The 25374-nt window shown below is 45.6% G+C and overlaps 1 protein-coding gene across 4 annotated transcripts in view; it reads right to left on the bottom strand.

Moving 5' to 3' along the window:
- VLDLR (very low density lipoprotein receptor) overlaps positions 1–16901 on the bottom strand; it is a gene marked incomplete at its 5' end in the record, with an annotated part of 31430 nt that extends 14529 nt beyond the window's left edge. For all 4 annotated transcript variants that reach the window (XM_082842703.1, XM_082842704.1, XM_082842705.1 and 1 more), the window contains 3 exons: positions 21–143; positions 4522–4641; positions 16820–16901. In XM_082842703.1, the coding sequence (XP_082698829.1) occupies positions 21–143; positions 4522–4641; positions 16820–16901 (325 nt within the window). The remainder of the gene's footprint in view (positions 1–20; positions 144–4521; positions 4642–16819) is intronic.
- Between the last annotated feature and the right edge of the window lie 8473 nt (positions 16902–25374).

Here is a 25374-nt window from a genome sequence, read left to right as displayed (position 1 = left end):
CCAAAGCAAGTCACACTCACGGCACTGCTCTGGGCTTTCATCAGAACCATCTTCGCAGTCGGGGTCCCCGTCACACTGCCATCGGCTGGGAACACACTGGCCATTGTTGCACACAAAGTCAGACTCGGCACACGTCTTCTTCACTACGAAAGTTGATTTGCAGGGTTAAAGTTGAAGTCACTCACCCAAGAGCCCTACATTCCCACTGGGGGTACAACTGCATTTTGATGTGTTTTACTCTAAAAAATAAATGTGAGTCAGTTAGCACTCAACTGCCAATATCCCGGAGAATCTTAGAAAAATCTTTTTTTTTTTTTTTTTTTCCTCTTTTTCCTCAGAAGAGGAAGGTGATCATTTGAGAGACTTAGAGGACGCTGAGGTGAAGGGATCCCTTATAATGAACTTCTTGCCTGCTTGCTAACGTTGAGATTAAGTAATAATTTTGTTCTTTTCACGCATTTCTTCCAAGTCATTCAAGTTTAACAGTCAAACGACTGGATCATAGTATAACTGTTCTAGCGGCATCTTGTAACAACACATGGGTTTAGTGCAGAGGCAGAAGACCCAGCTCCAGTACTGAATACTGTCACCCCTACAGGTCTATTGGGGCAGAGGAACCCACTGGGTAAGAAATAGAGAAAGTGCAAACCTGAGTCTAAGAGAGGTTGTATTTAGCATCCGAAGGGCGGGTTCACATCCACCAGCTAAAAGTCACTGAGCCTGCCGTGGAAGCTGCCAGCACCCGTAACTGACTACTAGACTTAAATAGCCTTAGACAAGGTATCAGTTCTGCTACTAATTCTTACTAGGGCAGCCTTTTCTCCTCAATTAGGGAGACCATGCGATCTGTTGTCCAAATTGACACAATCTCAGTAGAAGGGGGATGGTGTTAATTTTCCCAGGAAGCTAAGCGTTGACCAGGACTGTGCTAAGCAAAGCAGGCAGCTTGGTCATCCTACCTGCGAGGAAGCGAGGGAGTAAGAAGCGGCTTGACAACGAGCCACGTCGGGTATTCTAGGGTCATCCTCAGATTATATTCTTCTTTGCCCGTGTGCCTATACTTTCTACTTGAATTTCCAGTTTAAAACATTCTTCTCTGACGAATATGCTGTAATGGGAAATCAGCTAAAAGCCAACAATTTGCTGAAAAGATGAAAGGGACCACCTCAGGTCAGGGGTTTAAGCCAGGTACAGCACTCAGAGTTCAGCTGCTCTGGGTTAGCCTCAGATATTGTTAATGGGGAGACAGTGATGATAGTCAATTTCTAGAACTCAAGATGGGATGATCAATTATGATGATCTGAAAAGGATTATTTACCTCCTAAAATTGTGTAGCCAAGGGAACATGAAAGGCCATATTACCTTTTAGATTCATAACTGCTTCTAAAATCACTGAAATACTCAAACGCCAGTGTTAACAGTTTAAGTGATATCCAAGGCCCATCTTCTCCTGAGCATGTAGGAAGGTGCCAGAGGGTCTCAGAGTCAGTTATTGTAATTCACCCTGTGATACTCTTCAGAAGTAGCAAAAGAGAGAGTACGGAATGGTTGTAAAGAGACCTCATGAATTTAAGAAGTATAAGATGTTACAGGGATAGAAAAGACTGGTTATACTACAAAGTGAACAAGATACACAGGGTCAGATAGATTGCTAGGGTTCCTCTCTCTCCATTCTGAGCACAGTCTGGGAGGGTAAAGATAGGCTGTTTGAACTGGGCCTTGAGAGATGGATGGAAATTTAGATGTGCCACCGGGGAAGAGAACTACCAGTTCCACTCTTGGGGTATCCGAGTTACTGATGTATCAGTTCAGCCTAACACTTGTAGAAGAGTGAGTTACTAGGACTGATGGAACATGGCTTGCAGAATCCAAGCTGAAGTTGACTAAATATGCTAGTTGACATGCTTGAAAGAAAAGGCCCTGCTGAAACTGTAACCAAGTTCAACATCAAGAGGTTGGACAGGAAAAACAGGAATTGGCTTTGGAAGTTTTAAGTAATTGTGTAGCTTTTCCCTTCCATGGAGGAACATCTCAAAATAAGCATTCAGAGCTTCCCCGAGCAAAGCTCCCACTTTCCTTCTCTACCTTCATATCTGAGAGGCAGAGACAAATTCTGGCCAAGAATATATTTACTTTTTCCCACTTTGCATGATCTTGATTGTAGGTACATCTACCCCCTTACCTCTTCCAAACCTTCCTGTTACGTGGCTAGAATCGATTTATGCAGAGACTATTTTAGGAAAAGCCAGCGATGACCCCTACAATGACTCAGGTTAGTTTCTACTGAGGTAGTCAAATGGTAAAGTAAGACTTCACACCATGGAGAGAATAATTACTCTCTTAAAACAAAACAAAAAACAAATGGGTTTTGCCAAATATAGTTTAGCACAGAAGAAGAAGGGCTACTTACACCAAGAGAACAGTGGGACAAGAGTGAGGTCCTTTAGTGAGAAAATTAGTGAGAGAATTATATCACCCCGGTAACCCAGAAAGAGCATGGAACTCAATATCTCGTAGAACAGATTAAAATCTTAGTGTTAGGATGCAAATGATATAAATGTGTCACACTGGAGAACTATTCTTGGTCCTGAGACTGGAGATAAGCTGCTTTTGTGATACTGCAGCATGGGTTTACTCTGCTTCCAAATGAGCTGCTAATTTACATATTGGCATGCAGACATCCATGATGCTGCTCTGAGAGCTCAAGCACAGGACTGTCTGCCAGTATGTTTATACTATAGCAGTTTAGTAATGACGCATGAAGTAGGTAAGGGCATAACAAGATGGCAGTTGGTAAAATCTACATTTAGCTTCTATTTTTCTTCTGGATTTTTAGTTTGTATAGTGGACATCTTTATGTAACGTCTTTTATTTATTTTTTTGATTTTTTTTTTACATCTTTATTGGAGTATAATTGCTTTACAATGGTGTGTTAGTTTCTGCTTTACAACAAAAGGAATCAGTTATATATATATACATATGTTCCCATATCTCTTCCCTCTGGCGTCTCCCTCCCTCCCACCCTCCCTATCCCACCCCTCCAGGCGGTCACAAAGCACCGAGCTGATCTCCCTGTGCTATGCGGCTGCTTCCCACTAGCTATCTACCTTATTATGTAACGTCTTTTAAAAGGCAAATGGCAATGTTATCACCGACATTCATGAACAACCTTATTTCAAGAGTTTTACAACCCAGAACAAAGGGATCATAAAGCAAACTTCAGCATGTATTCAAGGTACCTAAATGCCATCTTGACATGTAGTTCTCAGCTGTCCTGGCTTAATGAGAGGTTATATAGGTTGCAAAGACAGGCATTTCTCATAATGATCTTTTTTTTTTTATAAATTTATTTATTTATTTTTGGCTGTGTTGGGTCTTTGTTGCTGCGTGCGGGCTTTCTCTAGTTGCGGTGAGCGGGAGCTACTCTTCGTGGTGGTGCGCGGGCTTCTCATTGCGGTGGCTTCTCTCGTTGTGGACCACGGGCTCTAGGCGCTCAGGCTTCAGTAGTTGTGGCTTGCGGGCTCTGGAGCGCAGCCTCAGTAGTTGTGGCGCACGGGCTTAGTTGCTCCGTGGCATGTGGGATCTTCCCGGACCAGGGCTCGAACCCGTGTCCCCTGCATTGGCAGGCGGATTCTTAACCACTGCGCCACCAGGGAAGCCCTCATAATGATCTTTTAATAGATGCTGATCAATGGGTATGATGGCGTATCCCTATTTTCTTGAGGGGGGGGAGAGAATGTCTTCCATCTTGCCTAGTGCTTTAAAATCAGCATCTCTGTAGACAGGGAATTAAAAAAAGAATTCTTATCTGATCTTTGATCTGGGCTGGCTTATAGTTTCTATACCAGGAGTTAATTAATTCCTGAAACTGCAGGGGATTTCTTACCGTCCACGGCTTGCTTTTTGGGGATCGGAACCATTTGAGAATTAAAAAAAGAAAGTCTGGGGCTTCCCTGGTGGCGCAGTAGTTGAGAGTCCGCCTGCCAATGCAGGGGATGCGGGTTCGTGCTCTGGTCTGGGAAGATCCCACATGCTGCGGAGCGGCTGGGCCCGTGAGCCATGGCCACTGAGCCTGTGCGTCCGGAGCCTGTGCTCCGCAACGGGAGAGGCCACAACAGTGAGAGGTCCGCGTACCGCAAAAAAAAAAAAAGAAAGAAAGAAAATCTGTTCAAAGCAGTCTTCTGTCTGTCTCTATTTCTGGTCCTCCCCTTCCTTCCTCTAGCTTCCTATACCAAAATTTTGTCTGATCTAAGATCAACCGCGTCTATCATTTGAAAGGAACTCCACTGTATCTTCAAAATTCCATACTCAAGTCGCTAACTTCACATCAATCAATCATATCCCTCCAGACCAGGAAGTATAGAATCTTTGGACTCGAGTTCAAAGCAGTTCTTAGGAGTGGATTCTATTTTTCAGAATCTCGATACATTTGTAGACACTAAGATATAATATCATCATCTTGCAGTACAATGTGTACGTCCTAGTGAGGTGGCAGGTGAGACTGTCCAGCTCTTTACTCACCACAGTTCTTTTCGTCACTGCCATCAGCACAGTCTTCGTCCCCATCGCATTTCCACAGCAGCGTAATACAGCGGCCATTTGTGCACTGGAATTGGGAGGGTTCACATTTGGCTTTTCTTCCTAAAATCAGGAGGGAACACTTAGCTAAGCTGGGACACAAGGATGGTAAGTTAGAGGTGCTCGTTACCTGAAACCCATGGATAGGAGTCCTCTTGGAGGGACAGCTGCAGACTCAGAGGCCATAACACTGTAGGGGCCAGAGCTGGATGGGCCTTGGGGCAGTGACTGACAGTAACTGAGTTCTTAGCTGGGCACACTCCATCTGGATAAGGCTAGATTCCCCAGCCTCTCTTGCAGGAGGCATAGCCATGGGACTAAGTTCCGGCTAATGGGATGTAAGCAGAAATGGTATATACAACTTCTGGGAAATATCCTCAAAGGCACAGGGGATCCAGTTTCCTTAATTTTATTCCTTTCTGGTTCCTGAAAACTAGGCATGGTGGCTGGAATAGTAATCTTGGGTCAAGGGAGCCAGACCAAGATAGAAGGAACGTAGATTGCCCAGAGACTGCAGGTGGCAGGGCAGGGGATTCACCTGTGGACTCATTTCTCCCATTCCTTTAACTCATTTGTGTCATTATAATCATGCAGCCAAATCCTGATCTTTTAATGGCATTTCTTGTCCACATTCTATACTGTTACTCATCAATGATGCTTCTATTACGAGCAAAGTAAAGGATATTTAGAAAAGGCGTGAGGTTTAATACATGCTTCCTCATCTCAGAATTGGAGGTCTAATTGGAAAAAGACATGTTTACAAAATGACTCCAAGATACGATAAAAAGCACGAAGAAGGTACAGTTAAGAGGTGAAGGGAGATCATTTTTTAAATTTAATTTTTATTTTATATTATAGTTGAGTTACAATGTGTTAGTTTCAGGTGTACAGCAAAGTGATTCAGCTATACATGTATATATCTTCATTCTTTTTCAGATTCTTTTCCCGATTCTTTTCCCACATAGGTTATTACAGAATATTGAGTAGAGTTCCCTGTGCTATACAGTAGGTCCTTGTTGATTATCTATTTTATACCTAGTAGTGTGTATATGTTAATCCCTAACTCCTAATTTATCCCTCCCCCCCTGCACCTTTCCCCTTTGGTAATCATAAGTTTATTTTTGAAGTCTGTGAGTCTGTTTCTGTTTTGTAAATAAGTTCGTTTGTATCACTTTTTTAGATCCCACATATAATTGGTATCATATGCTATTTGCCTTTGTCTGGCTTACTTCACTTAGTATGATAATCTCTAGGTCCATCCATGTCGCTGCAAATGGCATTATTTCATTCATTTTATGGCTGAATAATATTCCATTGTATATATGTACCACATCTTTTTTACCCATTCCTCTGTCGATGGACATTTAGGTTGCTTCCATGTCCTGGCTATTGTAAACAGTGCTGCAGTGAACATTGGGGTGCATGTATCTTTTTGAATTATGGTTTTCTCCGGTATGTGCCCAGGAGTGGGCTTGCTGGATCATATGGTAGATCTATTTTTAGTTTTTTTAAGGAATCACCATACTGTTCTCCATAGTGGCTGTACCAAGTTACATTCCCACCAACGGTGCAGGAGGGTTCGCTTTTCTCCACACCCAAAGGGAGATCATTTTTAACTTAGTGATGGGAGAAAAGCAAAGCAAGGTGGGAGCCACAGACCTGGATTCTATTTTTCTGAAACTCAGTTTTCCTATGCTCAGTGTATGAATATAATTCACATAATGGCATGAATGAATACTTGGAAGTAGGGCACTTAGTTTTTTTTTGCCTGGAATGGGACAGCTGATATTCAGGTGTTTCCTATCATTAGCAGGTCGATCCTTCTGGAGGACGTAATTTCTTCGAGATAAAAGGCAAAGATGTGGTTGCTTACAGCAAATACACTGCAAATATTCGAGAAAAACAGTGGAGCCACATGGTTCATGCAGATTCCTTAGGGAGGTCTTCCCAGCAGAAAGCCTTGCGACTTCCTGTACCTTTCAGCATCTGCAGCTGTGGCATGTGGGCATAAGAACAGATGCTACAGTGACAAGCACAGACTGGAACTCTTGTGTCATGTACACAATGCTCTAGTTGGCATCCGTACTATCAGCTACTCCCTACTGTCTGGGAACGTTCTATACTTTGTGGCTAATTCCCAGGGAGATTAAAATCTGGTCCTAGTTTACCATATGGGTGTGTGGTTACTTAGGTACTAAATGTACTCGTCTAAGAACTATATGTAGCACTCTGCCCACAAGAGTGTAGTTAAGCTGGGACCCAGATACAAAGCAGGATGAATCAACGGCACTTCCTATCTGTAGTTCATTTTGTATTTTATTTTTTTATAATTATTATTAGTTTTTTGGCCACACCACGTGGCTTGCAGGATCTTAGTTCCCCGACCAGGGACTGAACCGAGGCTCCAGCAGTGAGAGTGCTGAGTCCTAACCATTGGACCAACAGGAAATCCACCCTGCGTGGCCAACCCCCCTCCCCGCCCCGGCATTTTTTAAAGTTTACCATGTTAACCATTTTTATTTATTTGGTCGTGCTGCGTGGCTTGAGGGATGTTCCCCAACCAGGGATTGAATCCGGGCCATGGCAGTGAAAGCCTAGAATCCTAACCACTAAGCCACCAGGGAACTCCTCTTCCTACCTGTATTTCATACTATTCATTCAATCCACAAATATTTTACTGGGCATAAGAAGGGGGAACAAGGAGAGGGTAGAGGCTGTCAGGAAGCATCGCACGCTAGTTTTTATACCGCGAAACCAAGTATGAAGTACCTGGCTGCCTCTCACCCTCCCCCTTTTATCACTGGAGTCTCGATATAGTCTTAATATTCTCAATGCTGGGGTTATCTGTTCCAGGGCCCACTGGCTGTAGTTCTTTATCCCCATGACCTCTGACTGTTGTGGGAGTGGTAAGAATCTACTTAGAGTACTTTACTTGGAAAGTAAAAAAAGAACAATTTATGATAGTCAGAGAACAGAAATATACATATACTTGGAAAGACAAGTCAGGTTGCAATTAGAATTCCTTTTTAAAAGGTGTTAGTTACCAAAGGTTTTAGTTGTTTGGTCAAAATGAGACAAAAACAGCGACGCTGATATCTATGCTGTCAGAAAGGTAACCATATAATCCGACTTGGACAGGGACTTAAAAGTAGGTGTCAGAAAAAAAAAAAAAAGTAGGCGTCAGATGATGGTTTTCCACTTGGGGTTAGGTACCTGGCAGATCTCTTTAACAACGAGCCTTGATTGTAACTACAGATTTTATAGACACTCAAGCTGGCCTGGTATTAACTATGGGCGCACAATAGCCTAAGGCTGGTGTTTAGTCGACTATCACCTTAAGGAAGCTCTCTGAATGTAACTGGAACATACAGGCAATCAACAGTCATAAATGCTGGGTGAAAATCCCAGCAATGCTGCTTTAAGAGTCGCTGTTGAGCGGGCTCAGGACAGACACGGGCATTTCCTTAGTGTTTATTCCAATATCTCAAGACAAAAAGGAGTTGAATTTCTACCTCTTATCTCAGACGTTTCCACTTCACCCAAGCTTCTGCCCGATGGTCATAAAGCTGTGTTTTACCATGACACACACGGCTCTCCGTTAAGAAAGGAGCACAGTGGCGTTAGGAATGGAGTAGCTGCTAACCAACCATCCCTGCTTCTGTAAAAGAGGAGAGTGGTGGGAGTGGGGGTGGGTAAAGCTAGCTGGCTTTATAAAGGGCTCTTTCTTTAAAGAGAAGAGAAGAAAGACCCTAAGCTCTATGGCCGCGCCTCGGTTTCTTAAGTTTCCTAAGCACCTTGTTTTGCAAGATTGCTCCTGGGTAGAAAGGACTCCCTAGTTCTGTTTAATCCCCTGCATCGTGCAGAGCGGGGAGAGCTCAGCCACCTGTTTGCAGCATGGTGGGTTTTCTGCCCAAGTTTCAGGAAGATTCTCCCTTTACACCTGTGGTGCCTACCTGGGAATGCTGCCGTACAGAGCTCCAAAAGAATCGAAAATGCCAAATGAATTAAGCTTTCGGTTTGCAAAGCTTTGGGGGATTACAGGATTGTGGGCCTGTAGTCTATTTCCATCCGTGACAGTTAAGTCTCAAGTTCCGCATTATACTTTCATAAAGAGAACAGGGTGAGCTTGAAATGATCGACACCCAGGGTCCTTTCAATGCTTAGGCTAAGCTAAAGCCAATGATGCCTCAGAAAATAAATTACAAGTAGAAGCGCTCGGCATCCTACAACCCAGGGTCTATCTGCTCAGAAGGGTGAAAAGTCGGAGTCAATGTGATTTTTAGCGGGTTCCTCAAAGTCACGGGGTTCACAGGAATGCCTTGGCAGCATCGGGGTGGCTGCAGTCAGGGGAAGGGCTACGACAGCAGGGAACCTGGGTATTCCGCCTGTTTCAACCAGCATTTCTTTTCAACATTGGAGTTTTGTGTAAGGATTTGAAAAGCGTTCCATAACTTTAAGAAATCAAACGGTTGGACTAGATCTGGGTTTCCTTTCAGCTCTGATACTTAGGATGAATACCCCTACCCCTTTGGGCCAGGGGGTTGGAAGTCACTTGTACCTAGTCGTCTGCACGGCTGTTTACACTTGTAACAAATGACTGAAGGCCCAGAAGCGTTGAAGATTTCCTCACTAATTCTGCGCTTACACAGTTGATATCAGACTCTGCAAACTTACTTCAAGGCACCCATGTCCCAGGAGCCTTGCTTACCTAAATAGTTAACGTTGCTACCCAGACATGTTGGCAGTTCACTGGCTCCAAGGAACTCAGGGGTTTTAATGCATTTAGAAGTCAGCCTGCCGTTGTTGTCTAATTGTCCCTGCAACGGTTAACATGGAAGAACAGTACGTAAGCTTCGGTTAAAAAAAACCCAAAAAACTGCATAGATCTTACGGTAAATACCAAGCCTTCCAAGTGGGCTACGAAGTTCCCTGTAGGGCTCCGAGTGGCACCTTTGCAGGAGTGCTCCAGAAGGGATGCCCACAGTAAGACGTTTCTGCGTGTCAGGCTCAGACATGAACTTCAGCCTGCACAGAGGGGCTGCGGCTGCCACACTGCTGGGACTAGCAAGGCCAAGTGTTCACATCTTTCACAGCCCTCCCATTTGCTTGAGTGTACGGGTGTTATCATCTCCTGGAATTTTGTTCAGTCCATTTGTTTTGGCACTTCTGGGGCTGCCAAGGGCATTTATTTTTAGTCCAGCTCATTCCTACTGCTTGCCACTTGAACGCCAATCTTTCTATTCATAGGCTAAAACTCCTTTTAGGACAAGCAGCTTTTCAAGTCAGCAAAGAAGTTTTCCTACAAGGGAAGAAGGTTAGAAAGAGGAACTGAGGATGAGGGACTGAGCTGTATTCTGGCCTTACAGACAGCCTCTCAAGCCTTGTGAGAACGAGGCGGGGGCCAACTAAAAACTGTGAAATACTTGGGTTAATCCTGATTCACTCAATCCTACAGTTCAATTGTCAGTTTTCCCATTTACATCAGATTGAGATGATCTTGAGAATCATGGATAAATAACTTAATTTTTATTCTTAGCCAAACACTGTTCTAAGACCTCAGTTTCTTAATTGATTTAATTCTCAATCCTACAGAGTCAGCGCTACTGTTCCCCTTTTACGTACCAGGGAACCTGTTTGGGGAAGGGAGGACAGTATTTGCCCACGATCACCTTGGGCAGAACTAGAATTTGAACTCAGGCAGTCTGGCTCCAGATACCATGTGATTGAGCACGCATACCCACTAGAGCACCTGACTCAGGACCACTTCCTTCCAGAATATTCTGCTGACTTGTGATGTGGGTAGTAGTGTCAGTTTAAATTAATCCGGAATTAGGTACTATCACTTGTCAGGATGTCACTGTCCTAACACAGCCTTATTGTTGAGATAGAGCCCACCCTCCCGTCCCCATTTTGATTTTTAAAAACTGCTGCCTCAGTATCCCTAGCAGGTCTTTTCCTAGAAGGACTATAATGCTTGGTCTTCTTGTCTAGAAAGAGTAAGCCCCTCCTGATATATTTGGGAAGTTATTAGTTTTGTGGGTGGTAAAAGTCAGTGGTTCTCAAGATCGAGTTTGTATCAGAAACCCCTGAAGGACTTACTAAAACACTGCTGCCCCCTCACCAGAGATTCTGACTTTGTGGGTCTAGCATGGGGCCCAAGTTTGCATTTCTATTGAGTTCCCGGAGGCTGTTGACCTAGCTGGTCCCTGACCACACGCTGAAACCACTGCGGGAAGGTTAGGAGGCTAAGATTCTACCCACAATGCGGGTGACTACTTCATTCTCAGGGTTGGACTCTATAGTACTCACCCCATAAGTCGTGTGCATCACTAGATGGACATAGGTGACAACTGCCAATCGAACAACAGAGATTATGATGACGACCTTTGTGCCATTAGGTAAAATCTACTTGGATATCTTAATAGGCGTACACGGTAAAGAGGTTCTTCTAAAATCTGTCTTCCCATCCCCATGTGCCTGATCTTTGACCCACCACTTACTCTAAGTCAGTAGTCCAACCGTGAGCCTAGATTCTTCTCCTCTGACATTTTGCCATCAAGTCCTGGGCATGTCCAAGCACTCATCTCTCACTGGATCTAAATTTGTCTCTTGTTCCTCTGCCTCCAGGCTGCCATGTTCTCTATCCACATCAACACGGTGAATCAGGCAGCCAGGAATGGCCCAGAGTGCCAGGGATGGGATCACTTGCAGGCTTCTCACGGGCTCTAGGATGGAGTCTAGTTTCCTACCCATTTCCCCCGGCTTCTTCCTATTGCTTACCACCCGTTCAAATGGCATCCTTGAACGAGCCCCTCAGTTGCTTTCTTGACCAATTAGGTGTGGTCTGGCTGCTTTCTCACTGTCTCCTGTGCCTGTCACAGAGCCGTCACATACTGAGATGTGCTCACCTACGTGTTTCCATCTCTACAAGCGGAGATCCCCTATGGCAGGGCCCGGAATGTGTCTTTGTAAGTTGGGACCGGGTGCCTGATGTCTAAAATTTTTTTAGGCTCTAGCGAGTATTCCCCAATGCATCCGTTGATTTGTTAGTTCACTAATAAAGTTGGTCTGAACTACAGATTTTTTTCCCAAAGCATTCTTCCCAGGTTTTCTGAACTTGAAACCAAGTATGAGCAGTTGTTTCACTAGTTAGCATACTTTGAAAGGCTCTTAGGTTACAAAGGCCACAGTTCTCAATGCCTACGAGGGTACTTTCACATCTTCAGAAACTTTATCATTTAAAAACAGAGCACTTTCCTGCACTTACATATCAGAATGAGTGTGTCAGTGTGGGTCCGTTAGCCTCGTTTCCACGTGAGGAGAGCAGTTCCGGCACGCAGGGCCTCACTGGTAAAGTTAGAAATTTCGGGGCTTTTTACCTCTGACGGATTTTAGCGCTCTTTGGTAACGTTGGCAGCCATCCATTGTTGATTGAGTGCTGTCACCTTTGTAGGATCATCTGCAGAGATGGACTAATTCCTGGCTTTGTCACATGAGAGTCTAAGTTCCCGGTGAGTTTTGAGAAATCTTCATAAGCTGTAACCCATGTGATGTGTGGGACCTCCAGCAATCTTCAGCTGCTACCTGCCTCTTTTATGATTAAGTCTTCACCGCTGGGTCTGCTCGCTCCCATCCAGAGCTTCTATTCCAGGCTGTCTTTGGATCACTGATTTCCTGGTTTGACTTTCCCACTACACTAAATGTCATGAAGGAAGAGCCCAACTTCTTGGTCGCTGTGTCGCCTATGCCTGGTGCTATATGGCATGTGGTGGGCACTCAGTAAATGGAAGTCAAGTGCTTTTGAGCAGAGGTACAAAGGCTGCCAGCTTGATGCTGGCATCAAGCTACCACCTACTTAGGGAACCTACAGATCAGTTAGTAGCTCAGACCTTGGAAAGGTATCTTAAGAAAACGAAAGATTAGAGGCAGTCTATAAAAGAACCTTATTTACTCATAGTATCTGGGGGAAGAATTATAACACACGATGTAACTTGCAAATGTTGTCTATCACCAAGGGTTTTATCGCCTCCCTTGTTTGGCAAATTACAAGCCCGACCCGATAGCCCACCCCTCCCTCTCCCACAACCATGGTCCTATCTTATAGTTTCTGCCCCCAAAGTTCTCTCTTAAATACAGGGCCATGAATGCCCTTTCCCTGCTCCGCCCACCCATGCAGCATCTTTAAAATACAAAGTGGGCCAAGGATCTCTAAGCAGATATTAAGCCACTTCTAGCAGAATCGCTGTATTTATTCTCCCAGCACCTGACAGGCATTCTCTTGTTAATTTAGAGCCACCATCTAGCCATCAGGCCCAAACTTTTCTAGGAAACTTCACATGAAGGGCAACGTGTGCTAAGTTTAAGGTATCACCTGCCATCTCATTTAGTCCCTGCAGTGCATCTAGTGTATCTAACTAGGCAGTGTTAACAATGTTTAGAATTTTTATTGAAAACCAACAGAAAAGCTTAGCAGAGACACCAATTCGGACTGAAAAAATGCAGAGTGAAACTGAGGTAATCGTCCTTTACAAAGCCAGATTCTCCTAGAGCTAAGCCATTCCTCTGTCTTTAAGTCCTACGAAAAGCTATCAGTCTTCAGATTTCCTAGCCAACAACTCTTTAGGTGGGCCAGAACACTGCCCCTGGACCACTTACTTCTGCTCAACAGGTACATCTCCTCCATCTCTGCCCCAGGTATTCTTAGACTCTTTCTCTTGGAAGCAGTCTCCGTGCTGCGGCTTAAGCACAGACGGGAACAAACGAAGCAGTTTTGAGTCTATCACGTAACCACCTGGAGAGCAGCCGTATTAGCCCACCCTGAGAAATGCTTCTAAGGCAGGAACTTTTATCATAAGCTTCATTATAGAGCTTATCATAGTCCTTTGAGGGATTTAATTTTTTATAGACTAGTAACGTGAAGGTGGCTTTCCAAAGAAAGGTCAGTATCCAAAGTAAATTCAATTATGACTCGAAATTGTATAGATGACCACCTAAATTTGATCACTGTTCCCTCTAGAGAGGGACAACTTTATTCACATTCTGTAAGAACTAGAAAATGGTCTAAATAGCTAATATCTACATTTCTATGTGGTGCTCCAGGTCTTCTGGTCTCTGGACCAAAACCCGAAGCCCTACGGCTGGGGGCTGTTCCCTTGAGCTTCTGGTTGTGCTCTACTCTAGGAGTTCTTGCTAAGTCTGATCAGTTTGACATTCCTCCTGGAACAGAAGGGGCTTGTGACTGTTTTTCACCTCTCCTAGAACTGTAACAAAACTACTCAAGTGAGATTGGGTTTATGGGTATCCAATTTTATAAAAGGCAGAAGCACTTCTTTTGAGCACGGAGGCTGCTATAATTAAAATATACAGTATGGTTATATTGAAGTCCTAACATTTGGCAGCCCTACTGCACTTGGCCTTTATACATGCTTTAGGTATCTAGGGACTCCAAACAATTCAAGCAAAGAACCAAAATGAGCCAGGGCAGGTACATAGCTAAATGTCACGTGAATTGGGCAAAGGGGCGATCTGGGGAGCAATGCTGCTCCAGACCACGGGCAGCCGTCATTGCCAATGAAGGCCTGACTGGTGACCCTCCTTTAAAGAGTCCCTGCTCACATGCTCACTCTTTGATCTAGATGAGGATTACGATTATTGTCATATCTCCTCTTGGTGCTATCTGGATAAGTCAGGTTTATTTTCCCTCTGCCCTCCGGTCTCCTGTCCCTCCAGGTACTGCCAATTTCACCAACCCACTCCCCACAAGAGGAGAAGTTCCGTTGACTCTTTTGTTGGTGGCTAGCCATATCTGAATAGCTCTCACAAAACCCTGGTTCTTCTAGGCTCTGGCCTTAATGAATATATAGTACCCCAGATCCTAATCTTGACTACCTAGGCTGGAGGAAAATGTCCTAGAACTCCCAGGGATTTTTTTCCATCAGGTATGCTCCATTACTGAATTTTAATTTCTCTTGTTAGCCTGACTTAAGTTCCTTGGCAGAGTCTTAAAGCACACGTGTCCTGTCCTAGAATATTTTAGACCAGCATCATGCGTGTGTATGGGCAGAGTGTAGAAGACCAGGGCCAGAAAGTCAGTCCGTATGCCTTGGGGCTTTGAACTTCAGACAGGAGCCAGCCTGGGTTAGCTTAGGGTCAATACCTGCCTCAGCCAACCCCCAATTTCCTCCAGCTCAGAAAGGATGTGTCTCCTTTCCTTCGAAGAATTTAAGTCTTACGTGGGCTTCTATTTTCCGCTGTTCATGGCATGTCACATATTTCACATGTGACCTAGGGGAGCAAAAGGGAGGCTCACCTACCTGATACAAGGTGAACATATGGCTTCAACTAACTCATTTCGACAATTTAGGTGCATTCATAGCGTTCTATAGGATAAAGTTAACCTCCAGTGGAAAGTTATTATACATTAAATTAAAAGAATATGAAAAGAACGCAGCAAAAACTAATCTTCTCTCCCACCTTTCTGGACAGTCATCAGTGGTTTCTGGTATATCGGAGTCTTTTGAAATGATATGAAAGGTGTAATGTAAGCCATGGCACTACTCCGAGAAATCGTTTAATAAGTTAGTATTGCTCAACCATTAATGATTAATGTTAGAGTCTGAAAACTTTTCAGGGCTTTTCCAATCTCTTAGTTTGGTTACACATCAGGGGTCATCTTCACTAGACACTCGCCGTTTTTCAAGGAGTCCAGGCAGGGGAAAGCATTTGAGAGAACAGTCCATTGGAGCCTGTCAGTTTTTCACGTTCCCTTAAAGATAACATTTCTCGGGCTGCTAAATTACGAGCCCGCGGAGCCACGTGACCAACCTAAACGTGATCGGGCGGCCAGCCAATCGCAGAGCGCAGAAAAGCCCGTCGCAGCTTCTCACGCTCGGGACAGTCAGAACCTAAGGGCAGGGGGCATTCGGAGACTCAACCCCCACAAGTATTGCTTGAGGGGCTGCTTGACCATACATTAAAGTTCGCTCTCACTTCAGGAGGCTCGTGACTGCGGGCAGGCGGGTCTCCTAAGCCACCGGGCGACAGGAGCTAGGGACTCTGGAGTGGGTACCTAGGACGGGGGCAGTTTTCCGTCCCACTTCCCCAGAGGTGGCAAGCCAGCCCCTTGGTGTCATGTCGAGATCACTTCAGGGACCTGCCAGGATTCTCACCGAATCCTCTTAGAAGGGCTTCTTGTCGCCTGCCTGAGAAAGTTGTGCGGCCCCAAATGAGAGAGTGGCTGAGGACAGGGCTCCCAGGCCCAGTGCGGCACACCCTGGGGACCCGACAGTTGTCCCCACCGCCCTCCCCAACAAGCCACAGTCACACACCAGCTCTCCCAGCTCTCGTGCTACTCCATTTGATCTACTGGTTAGAATGAAGGCTAATTACAGTCACCAGATAAGGACCCAATTCCTCTCGAGGAAATCTCACCGGGAACGAGGCTCAGCAAACTAACCTGATTAAGTCTTCGTTCCACTCCCCTCCCCCGTTCAGCTATCCTGGAGACCCGAGAGGTTTACAAACGCTCCCCGGAGAGCGGAGAAATATCTAGAGGTGAGTCTTATTTGATTCCAGTCTCACTCTTCCTCTAACCCGCACTACACAGAGACTGCCCGGCGCCCGGGGAGTCGCAGTCCGGGTGCGCAGGCTGCGCACTTCTAGCCGCTCGGCGGAGACTCCCGGCGGCAGCCCACCGAACGTGCGGGTTCCTCACCGCCGCGGGGAACCCCACTCCCGGTCGGCACCCGGCGCCCCGCATCGCCGGAGGCGCCCTTCCTCACCCACCGCCCGCTCCCACCCTCCGTGAAGTCCGAGGGGCGCTCCGGGGGCTGCCGCGCACGTCCCGGCCCACCCGGCCCCCTGCCTCCTTCCTAACACTCCGCCTGGCAGAAGAGACACAACCATTGTTCAACGGCTCAGAAGCCCATATTCCCCATCCCCGGCCAAGCGGAGTGAGAAACGAGGCAAAGCACAGGTTTTAGGGGAGGCAGTGTAAGGGAATGAAGACTAGTTCGGGCAAGGCTTTAGGACACCCCAAATCCCACTATCCCCCCAGCCTGGCTCCCGGGAGCCGCGGTGCTGACAGCTCAGAGGCGCCACCAGGGTGGGGAGGGAGAGAAGGCGACGAGAGTGAAGAGACGCCTCCTAGGAGGGGGGTGGGCAAAAGGAGACCCGCGCCTCGGGGCCCCCTGGCGCCCCGGCTAGGTCCGGGCAGGCCGCGGAGGGGCGCGTCCTCACTCACCCGCTCCGGTGGTGCCGCTCTCCCGGGGCGCCCAGCACAGCGCGAGCAGCAGCCAGAGCGCCCAGCGCGCGGACGTGCCCATGGTGCCCGTCTGGATGGTGCCGCCGCCGCCGCCGCCGCCGCCGCCGCTCGCTCCGCACAACAAGTTACCAGCCCTTCGGAAAGGAGGAAGGAGGTGGGGGCGGGGAGGGAGGAGGGGGAAGGGGAGGAGGGGAAGGAGTTCGAAGGGGGGTAAAGGGAGCAGGGAAGAAGAGGCGCACCCCCTCCCCTACAACTTGCACAATCTACCCCCCACCAGCCAACCCACCCACCCACCTACCTCCCCGGGCTGCAGCGGTAGTGCAAGCCGAGCCCGCGGGTAGAAAATAATGCAGGCGCTGCAGAGGAGGGGAGGGAAGAGGAGGGGAGAAAGGGAGAGGGGGTGGGGAGCCAAGAGCGGAGAAGACAGAAGAGAGAGGAGCCGGCCGCGGAGCACCCACCCTGGCGGCCGCTGGAGCGCGGGGTGAGGAGCGAGGAGGGGGCAGGAGGGGGAGTGGTCAGCGGGGGATGGGGGCGGGCGCGGCGGCTTCAGCCCTCCCTCCCCACCCTCGACGCGCTCCTCTTATAAGCTCGGGGCAGCCAGGTTCCTGCGTCGGGGTTGTGTGAGTGTGCGTTCGAGTGTGAGCGTGAGTGGCCGTGGCCGTGGCCGCCGCTGCCACCCGGAGTGCTCCCGGGGCTCGGCTGCTCCGCGCGTCCGCCCGGGGCTCACGGGGGCCCGGGGCGGCCGCTGGTTGGCTCGCGCGCCGCCCTCGCCTCCAATCCCCGGTGCCTGCCCTAATTTCCTGATCCAGGGAACCTGCCGCCGCAGCAGCTGTGCGCTCCCTACAGTCATTACTGTACCTTCCCGGCAGCCGCCAACCGTAAATGCAGCAGCAGCAGCAGTGGCAGCAGCAGCAGTTAGCACTGATGCAACTACTGAGGCTATTGCCACCGCCTTCCCAGTAACGCGGCTTACAGCCCGGAGGGGGGGACTTGCAGTTTCCAGGGGCAACAAGCGTCTCTCTACCACCTTCTGCTGCGCCTCAAAGAGGGCTGGTCCTGTGAGGCTGGTAGGTAGCTTCTTTCTTGGGCCTCCTCTCTCCACTTAAAAGTGATGAAGAGGAGTGGATCTAAACGTTTGGGCTACTTTGGTGTGGGTTTGGGGATGCCTGTCTCAGTCAAACGCTAAGATGCCATTTTTGCTAAAAATTAAATGTGTCTTTAAGTGAGAGCGTGTGTGTAAGGAGAGTGCGCGCGGTTGTGGTTGGTCCTCTGTAACAGAATGGGACGAAAGTAACCCAGTCTGGGCTGAGGAGGAGGGGGATATCGCTAGCGCAGCTCTGCATTCTCTCATCAGCGATTATAGTTGATGGCTAATTGCACAAATGATAGTCAGAGGGCCTGTAATTAGAAGCTTAACCTTTTCTTGCTTGGGGGAGGGGAAACCCGGTTTATTCTTCTTGATATAGTTTGCAACATTCAATTACAAGGCTCAAGGAAAGAAAGAAGGAAGCAAAGGCAAGACTCCTGTAAAGGATTGATTCCTGTTTTGTGTCTGGCAATACTGAGCCTGTAATTTGCTTTTGTGTACTTCAGTTTTCTTGCACAATTTCCCCTGGTTGTCCCCATTTAACCAGACGGGGAGGACACACCGGGCTATTTCACCTTCTTAAATAAAGGGTTTGTATATTTTAAAAAAGTAGTTTCGATCTCGAATGACTCAAACTCCACCGATTTCAATAGGACCAGCTCTGACGCTATTCTGTCGATGATGTGAGAAGTAGAGGGCTCCTGGCTAGCTATATTCCTCTTGTCTTGGTGCTCCAGGGCATTGTCAAGGCTAACCATCAGATGGGATGTTTATTAGGAACTTACTAGATCCAGGAGATGGAGAGGAGAGGAAAATTCCAGGTCAGGATACACTTTGGGGTGGGGTCAGAGGATACCCAGATTGTGAATGGTCTACACGAAGGGGCTTAACTCTGTCAATATGTATTGGTGGAGACTTGCACTACAGTTCATTTTGAACTCTGGTTTGCTCGCTCTGTGGTTACACGTTTGATACAAACTGCAGCAGACGCACATGTGTTGCGTGTGAAACAGCTGAGCTCTGCTCTATGCCATTAGTAGTGAAGATGCATGCAGGTGTTGCTCACCTAGCAGGCATTAAGGGATGGTGGTAAAACAGGTGTGTGGCATTTTCAATATTCTCGGGGTTCTGAAAGAGCACATTAATATAGTCGTGTGGTTTGTTTCTAATATTTTACTCAGAGATAAATATGTGTACTATAAGCTGAACACTGATATGGTATAATAAAATTTACCTTTGACATACACGTTATGCTTTCTATCTCTCCAAAGGATATAAATAACCTGTTGGTGCACTTAGCTGCGGCTCTGTGTTCAACCCTGTAGCTCTCTTGTTGGATCAAAAGGAAGCATAACTTTTGGCTCTCCCTCTCATTGGCTGTGTAACTTGGGAAAATCTCAGTGCCTGTCTGTGCCTGCCTTCTGACCTACAAACTGGACACAAAACCAGTTCACATAAAGTCAAAGTGCTCTGTGGCCTCAAGGACCAGCTGTCTGCAAAGTGTTGATTATTAGAAGGAAAGGTTGTAAGGAAGAGTGAATTTGATTAATATAGAAAGTAACCGAATAACCAAAATGATAAATTTATCATGAGTGGAGATGGGTGTGGTTGAACTAGGCTCAGAGAGGCTGACACTGCTGCCTACAGAGCCTTCAGGTAAATGCATAGGCAACCCCACTCCCACAATCTACCACATTCGTTAAGTTGTTGAAGCAACACACACTGAGCATCCCTGGGTAGCAGGCGCTGTGCTAGGCAGTAGGTATACGGAGATGTTTGTCTAAGGAAGCTCAGGATCTGGTGGGGGAGGCAGAGAAGTTGGCGATTGTGGTACCCTATGCACAGCACACGCTTAGGCTTCAAGGTGCTATAAGGTTATAAGCAAAGAGTAGCTAATCTGACTGGGGGACCAGAGGGTCAGAAAAGGCTTTCCAGAGCACTTTTCTCTGAGCTGAAGTCATGACTTTAACCAAGCCATTCCAATTCTCTTTACTGCTGGACACATGGTAGGATTGCACTTCCTGGCTCCATTATAGTTAGGTGGGGCTGAAAGACCAATTTTGGCCAATTATTTGTGAGCAGAAGTTCTAGGGTGTCACTTCTGGACTGGGGCATTTAGTGGGACTTGCATGAGACCCTCTCTTTTGTTCTGCATGGTGACTAGAGATGCTCGAGATGGCTGCTCCATTAGCCTGGTCCGAATGACTAGACTGAGTAGTTCTCTGCTGTCTCCATGTCTCTGGCAATGATCATGTAGCGTAGAGGTCAGCAGATGGCCAGTGACCTGTTTCTGTATGACCTATGAAAAAGAGTGGTTTTTACATTTTTTAAAGAGTTATACAAAAAAGTGAAGAAGAAGAAAAGGCAACAGAAATTGTATGTTGCTCACCAAGTGTGTAATATTTACCATCTGGGTCTTTAGAGAAAAAACTTACCACCTCCTGACATTGAGTGAAAAATAAACCTTTGCTGTCTTTATCTACTGAGCTTTTGTTACCGCAGCATGACCTCTCCTTCGTTAACTTGACTGATACTCTGGGTGAAGGGGGAAGGAAGACCTTGGTGAACAGAGGGAACAAAGGCAAAGAGAACACCAAGTGTTGAGGAAATGCAGGGGCTTCAGGATGGTTCCATAATGGGGTTGCAGTGGGCTGACAGCAGGAGGTAAGGCTAAGGAAGAAAGTCAGGGCCTGGATTATATGGAAATGTGTATGAAATGCCAACACTTTTTTTTTTTTGCATTTAAAAAAATTTTTTTTAAATTAAAGTATAGTTGATTTACAATGTTGTGTTAGTTTCAGGTGCATAGCAAAGTGATTCAGTTATACATATACATATATGTGAGAATATGTATATATTCTTTGTCAGATTCTTTTCCATTATAGGTTATTACAACATATTGAATATAGTTCCCTGTGCTGTATAGTAGGTCCTTGTCGTTCATTTATTTTATATATAGCATTGCATATCTGTTAATCCCAGACTCCTAATTTATCTCCCCCCCTTTCATGCCAACACTTCGGACTTGATGCTGTTGGCCATGGTGAGGACTTGTGATCGATTTCTACCGTGATAGGTTGTGATCAGAGGCCTGACATTCCGTGTGTTTTAGAAAGTTCACTCTGACGTGAAGGGGTCTGTAGGGTGACTTCTGGGAAGCAGTGTAGGATGAGACGAGAGGAAGAACAGTTAGAGGCCCTGGTAGTGACGGAAGGCACCAAGAAAGGACAGGAAGAAGCTATTATTTGCAGTCAGAAATATTCATGTAATTCTTTCGTGAGATTTTTCTCCCCAGTCCTCTGCATATAGCTTTAATTAATTAATTAATTTAGTTATTTGTTTTGCGGTACGCGGGCCTCTCACTGTTGTGGCCTCTGCCGTTGCGGAGCACAGGCTCCGGATGCGCAGACTCAGCGGCCATGGCTCACGGGCCCAGCCGCTCCACGGCATGCGGGATCTGCCCGGACCGGGGCACGAACCTGTGTCCCCTGCGTCGGCAGGCGGACTGTCTACCACTACGCCACCAGGGAAGCCCTGCATCAGCTTTTAGAACAGTGTTTTCCAACCATGGTCAATCCGTAAGAATCCCTGGGGATTTCCCTGGTGGCGCCGTGGTTAAGAATCTGCCTGCCAATGTGGGGGACACAGGCTCGAGCCCTGGTCCAGGAAGATCCCACATGACGCAGAGCCTGCGCGTCCGGAGCCTGTGCCCCGCAACGGAGAGGCCACAACAGTGAGAGGCCCGCATACCGCCAAAAAAAAAAAAAAAAAAAAAAGAATCCCTGGAAATGTGTGTTAAAAACACAGATTCCCAGGTCCCTCCCTTGGAGATCCTGACTCTGTAGGTCTAGTACAGCCCAAGGGGCTGGACTTGTAACCTTACTCCAGGCGACTCTTAGGATTAGCCATGATTAAGAAACCTTCCTAGAGGGTGGGAGGGAGGTAGACGCAACAGGGAAGGCATATGGGAACAGATGTTTATGTATGACTGATTCACTTTGTTGTGGGGCAGGGGCTAACGCACCATTGTGAAGCAATTGTGCCCCAATAAAGATGTTAAAAAAAAAAAAAAAAAGAAACCTTCCTAGAGAATGTCTTCTTCAATGCAGTCTTAACTGCTAAGTAGCTTTACTTCTCTCAAACCTGTATGTATATATTTGTCCAATTTCCCCAGGGAAAGTGGGTTAGGGCCCACAGAGAACGGGAGGGTTAATGTTGGGCATTTCTTTTTCTTCAAGCCCTGGAAACTAATAAATATGGGCAGCAGAAGTCATCTTCAAACCATGTTGCTAGGCTGAAGCGCTCATTACTGTGTTTTCTACTTCATAGCCTTACCATAGGAAGTAAGAAGTGAAACGAACTGTCCCCTTCTGGAGCCTTCTCCTTCCACAGTATTTTGACGGTACTTTCTCAGGCCTCCACTCCACCATTTTCTAATTGTGTGGCAGCCAGTGAAATAAACGGGATTCACCCCACTCTAGGCTTTACAGGTAGGATCTGATGGTTTAAACCAGTGGCTCACAAACTTTAGCTTTCATGAGAATCACCTGCAGGACTCGTTAAACACGGATTGCTAGGCACCATCCCAGAGTTTCTGGTTTAGCTGGTCTGGGGTGGAGCCAGAGTATTTGCATTTGTAACAAGTTTCCAGGAGATGCTGATGTCACTGGTCAGGGAACACATTTTGAGAACCATCGCTCTAAATCCATCAGCATAACTTCCCCCCTCAGCCACTGTGATCAATTCAAGGGTCTCAACCAGTCAGCCTGTGGTCTTCTGGCCACACTGATTGGATACTTCAGTCCTAAGCACATTATTCAAGTCGATCCAGTTATAATGAAGTTCAGGATTTTTGCTTGGTTAGAAAGGCACCCTTTTTTTCTTTTTCTTTTTTTTTCCTTTTCACTGACTTCTTATTTTTAATTTTTTTCCAGTGTTGTTATTTTTAATTAATTTAATTAAAAATTTTATTTTATATTGGATCATAGTTGATTAGCAATGTTGTGTTAGTTTCAAGTGTACAGCAAAGTGATTCAGTTATTCGTATCTATTCTTTTTCAAATTTGTTTTCCATTTAGGTTATTACAGAATATTGAGCAGAATTCCCTCTGCTATACAGTAGGTCCTTGTTGGTTATGTGTTTTAAATATAGTAGTGTGTACATGTCAGTCCCAAACTCCTAATCTATCCCTCCCCCTCCCCTTCCCCCTGGTAACCATAAGTTCAATCTCTAAATTTGTGAGTTTCTGTTTTGTAAATAAGTTCATTTATCATTTTTTAAGATTCCTCATATAAGCAATATCATATGATATTTGTCTTTCTATGCCTGACTTACTTCACTTAGTATGGTAATTTCCAAGTCCATCCATGTTGCTGCAAATGGCCTTATTTCATTATTTTTAATGGCTGAGTAATATTTCATTGTGTGTGTGTGTATATGCGTGTGTGTATATATATATATATATACACACACATACATATACACTCACATACACACACACACATATAAATACATGGAATGTATGTACCACATCTTCTTTATCCTTTCATCTGTCAATGGACATTTAGGTTGCTTCCATGTTTTGGCTATTGTAAACAGCGCTGCAATGAACATTGGAGTGCATGTATCCTTTTGAACCATGTTTTTCTCTGGATACATGCCCAGGAGTGGGATTGTTGGATCATATAGTAGTTCCATTTTTAGTTTCTTAAGGAACCTCCATACTGTTCTCCATAGTGGCTGTACGAACTTACATTCCCATCTACAGTGTAGGAGGATTCCCTTTTCTCCACACCCTCTCCAGCATTTACTGTTTGTAGATTTTTTGATGATGGCCATTCTGACTGGTCTGAGGTGATATTTCATTGTAGTTTTGATTTGCATTTCTCTGGTAATTAGAGATGTTGAGCATCTTTTCAGGTGCCTCTTGGCCATCCGTATGTCTTCTTTGAAGAAATGTCTGTTTAGGTCTTCTGCCTATTTTTTGACTGGGTTGTTTGTTTTTTTTTTTGATATTGAGTCATATGAGCTGTTTGTAAATTTTGGAGACTAATCCCTTGTCGGTTGCATTGTTTGCAAATATTTTCTTCCATTCTGTGGGTTGTGTTTTCATTTTGTTTGTGGTTTCCTTTGCTGTGCAAAAGTTTTTGAGCTTAATTAGGTCCCATTTGTTTGCTTTTGTTTTTACTTCCATTTCTCTAGGAGACAGATCCAAAAAGATATTGCTGTGATTTATGTCAACGAAGAGTGTTCTGCCTTTGTTTTTTTCTAAGAGCTTTTATAGTATCTCGTCTTACATTTAGGTCCTTAATCTGTTTTGAGTTTATTTTTGTGTATGGTGTTAAAGAATGTTCCAATTTCATTTTTCTACATGTAGCTGTCCAGTTTCCCAGCACCATTTATTGAAGAGACTGTCTTTCATCCATTGTATAGTCTTGCCTCCTTTGTCGTAGGTTAATTGACCATAGGGGCGTGGGTTTATTTCTGGGCTTTCTATCCTGTTCCATTGATCTATATTTCTGTTTTTGTGCCAGTACCATACTGTTTTGATGACTGTAGCTTTATAGTATAGTCTGAAGTTGGCGGGGGGGGTGGGTGGTTCTGATTCCTCCAGCTCTGTTTTTCTTTCTCAAGATTGCTTTGGCTATTTGGGGTCTTTTGTGTCTCCATACAAATTTTAAGATTTTCTGTTCTAGTTTTGTGAAAAATGCCCTTGGTAATTTGACAGGGGTTGTGTTGAATCTGTAGATTGCCTTGGATAGTATAGTCATTTTGATGGTATTGATTCTTCTAATCCAAGAACATGGTATATCTTTCCATTTGTTTGTGTCAGCTTTGATGTTTTTCATCAGCGTCTTATAGTTTTCAGAGTACAGGTTTTTTTGTCTCCTTAGGTAGGTTTATCCCTAGGTATTTTATTCTTTTTGATGCGATGGCAAATGGGACTGTTTCTTTAATTTCTCCTAATGATCTTTCATTGCTAGTGTATAGAAGTGCAACAGATTTCTGGGTATTAATTTGTATCCTGAAATTTTACCGCATTCATTGATGAGCTCTAGTAGTTTTCTGATAGCATCTTCAGGATTTTCTATGTATAGTATCATGTCATCTGCAAACAGTGACAGTTTTACTCCTTTTCCAATTCGTATTCCTTTATTTCTTTTTCTTCTTTGATTGCCATGGCTAGGACTTCCAAAACTATGTTGAGTAGAAGTGGCAAGAGTGGACATACTTGTCTTGTTCCTGATTTTAGAGGAAATGCTTTCAGCCTTTCACCACTGAGAACGATGTTTGCTGTGGGTTTGTCATATATGGCCTTTATTATGTTGAGGTAGGTTCCCTCTATGGCAAGGCACTCTTTTATAAGCAATGTGGTGTATGGACTTAGGCCAGGACTTCTGTAGCCATTGTGCCACTGTGAAGGAAGCCAGTCTGAAGACCAGCTGA

This window comes from Leucopleurus acutus, assembly GCF_964270905.1.
Source record: "Leucopleurus acutus genome assembly, chromosome: 7".
In the NCBI taxonomy this organism is placed as follows: domain Eukaryota; kingdom Metazoa; phylum Chordata; class Mammalia; order Artiodactyla; family Delphinidae; genus Leucopleurus; species Leucopleurus acutus.
Note: the sequence above shows the minus strand (reverse complement) of the source record. Positions and strands in the feature narration are given on the sequence as shown.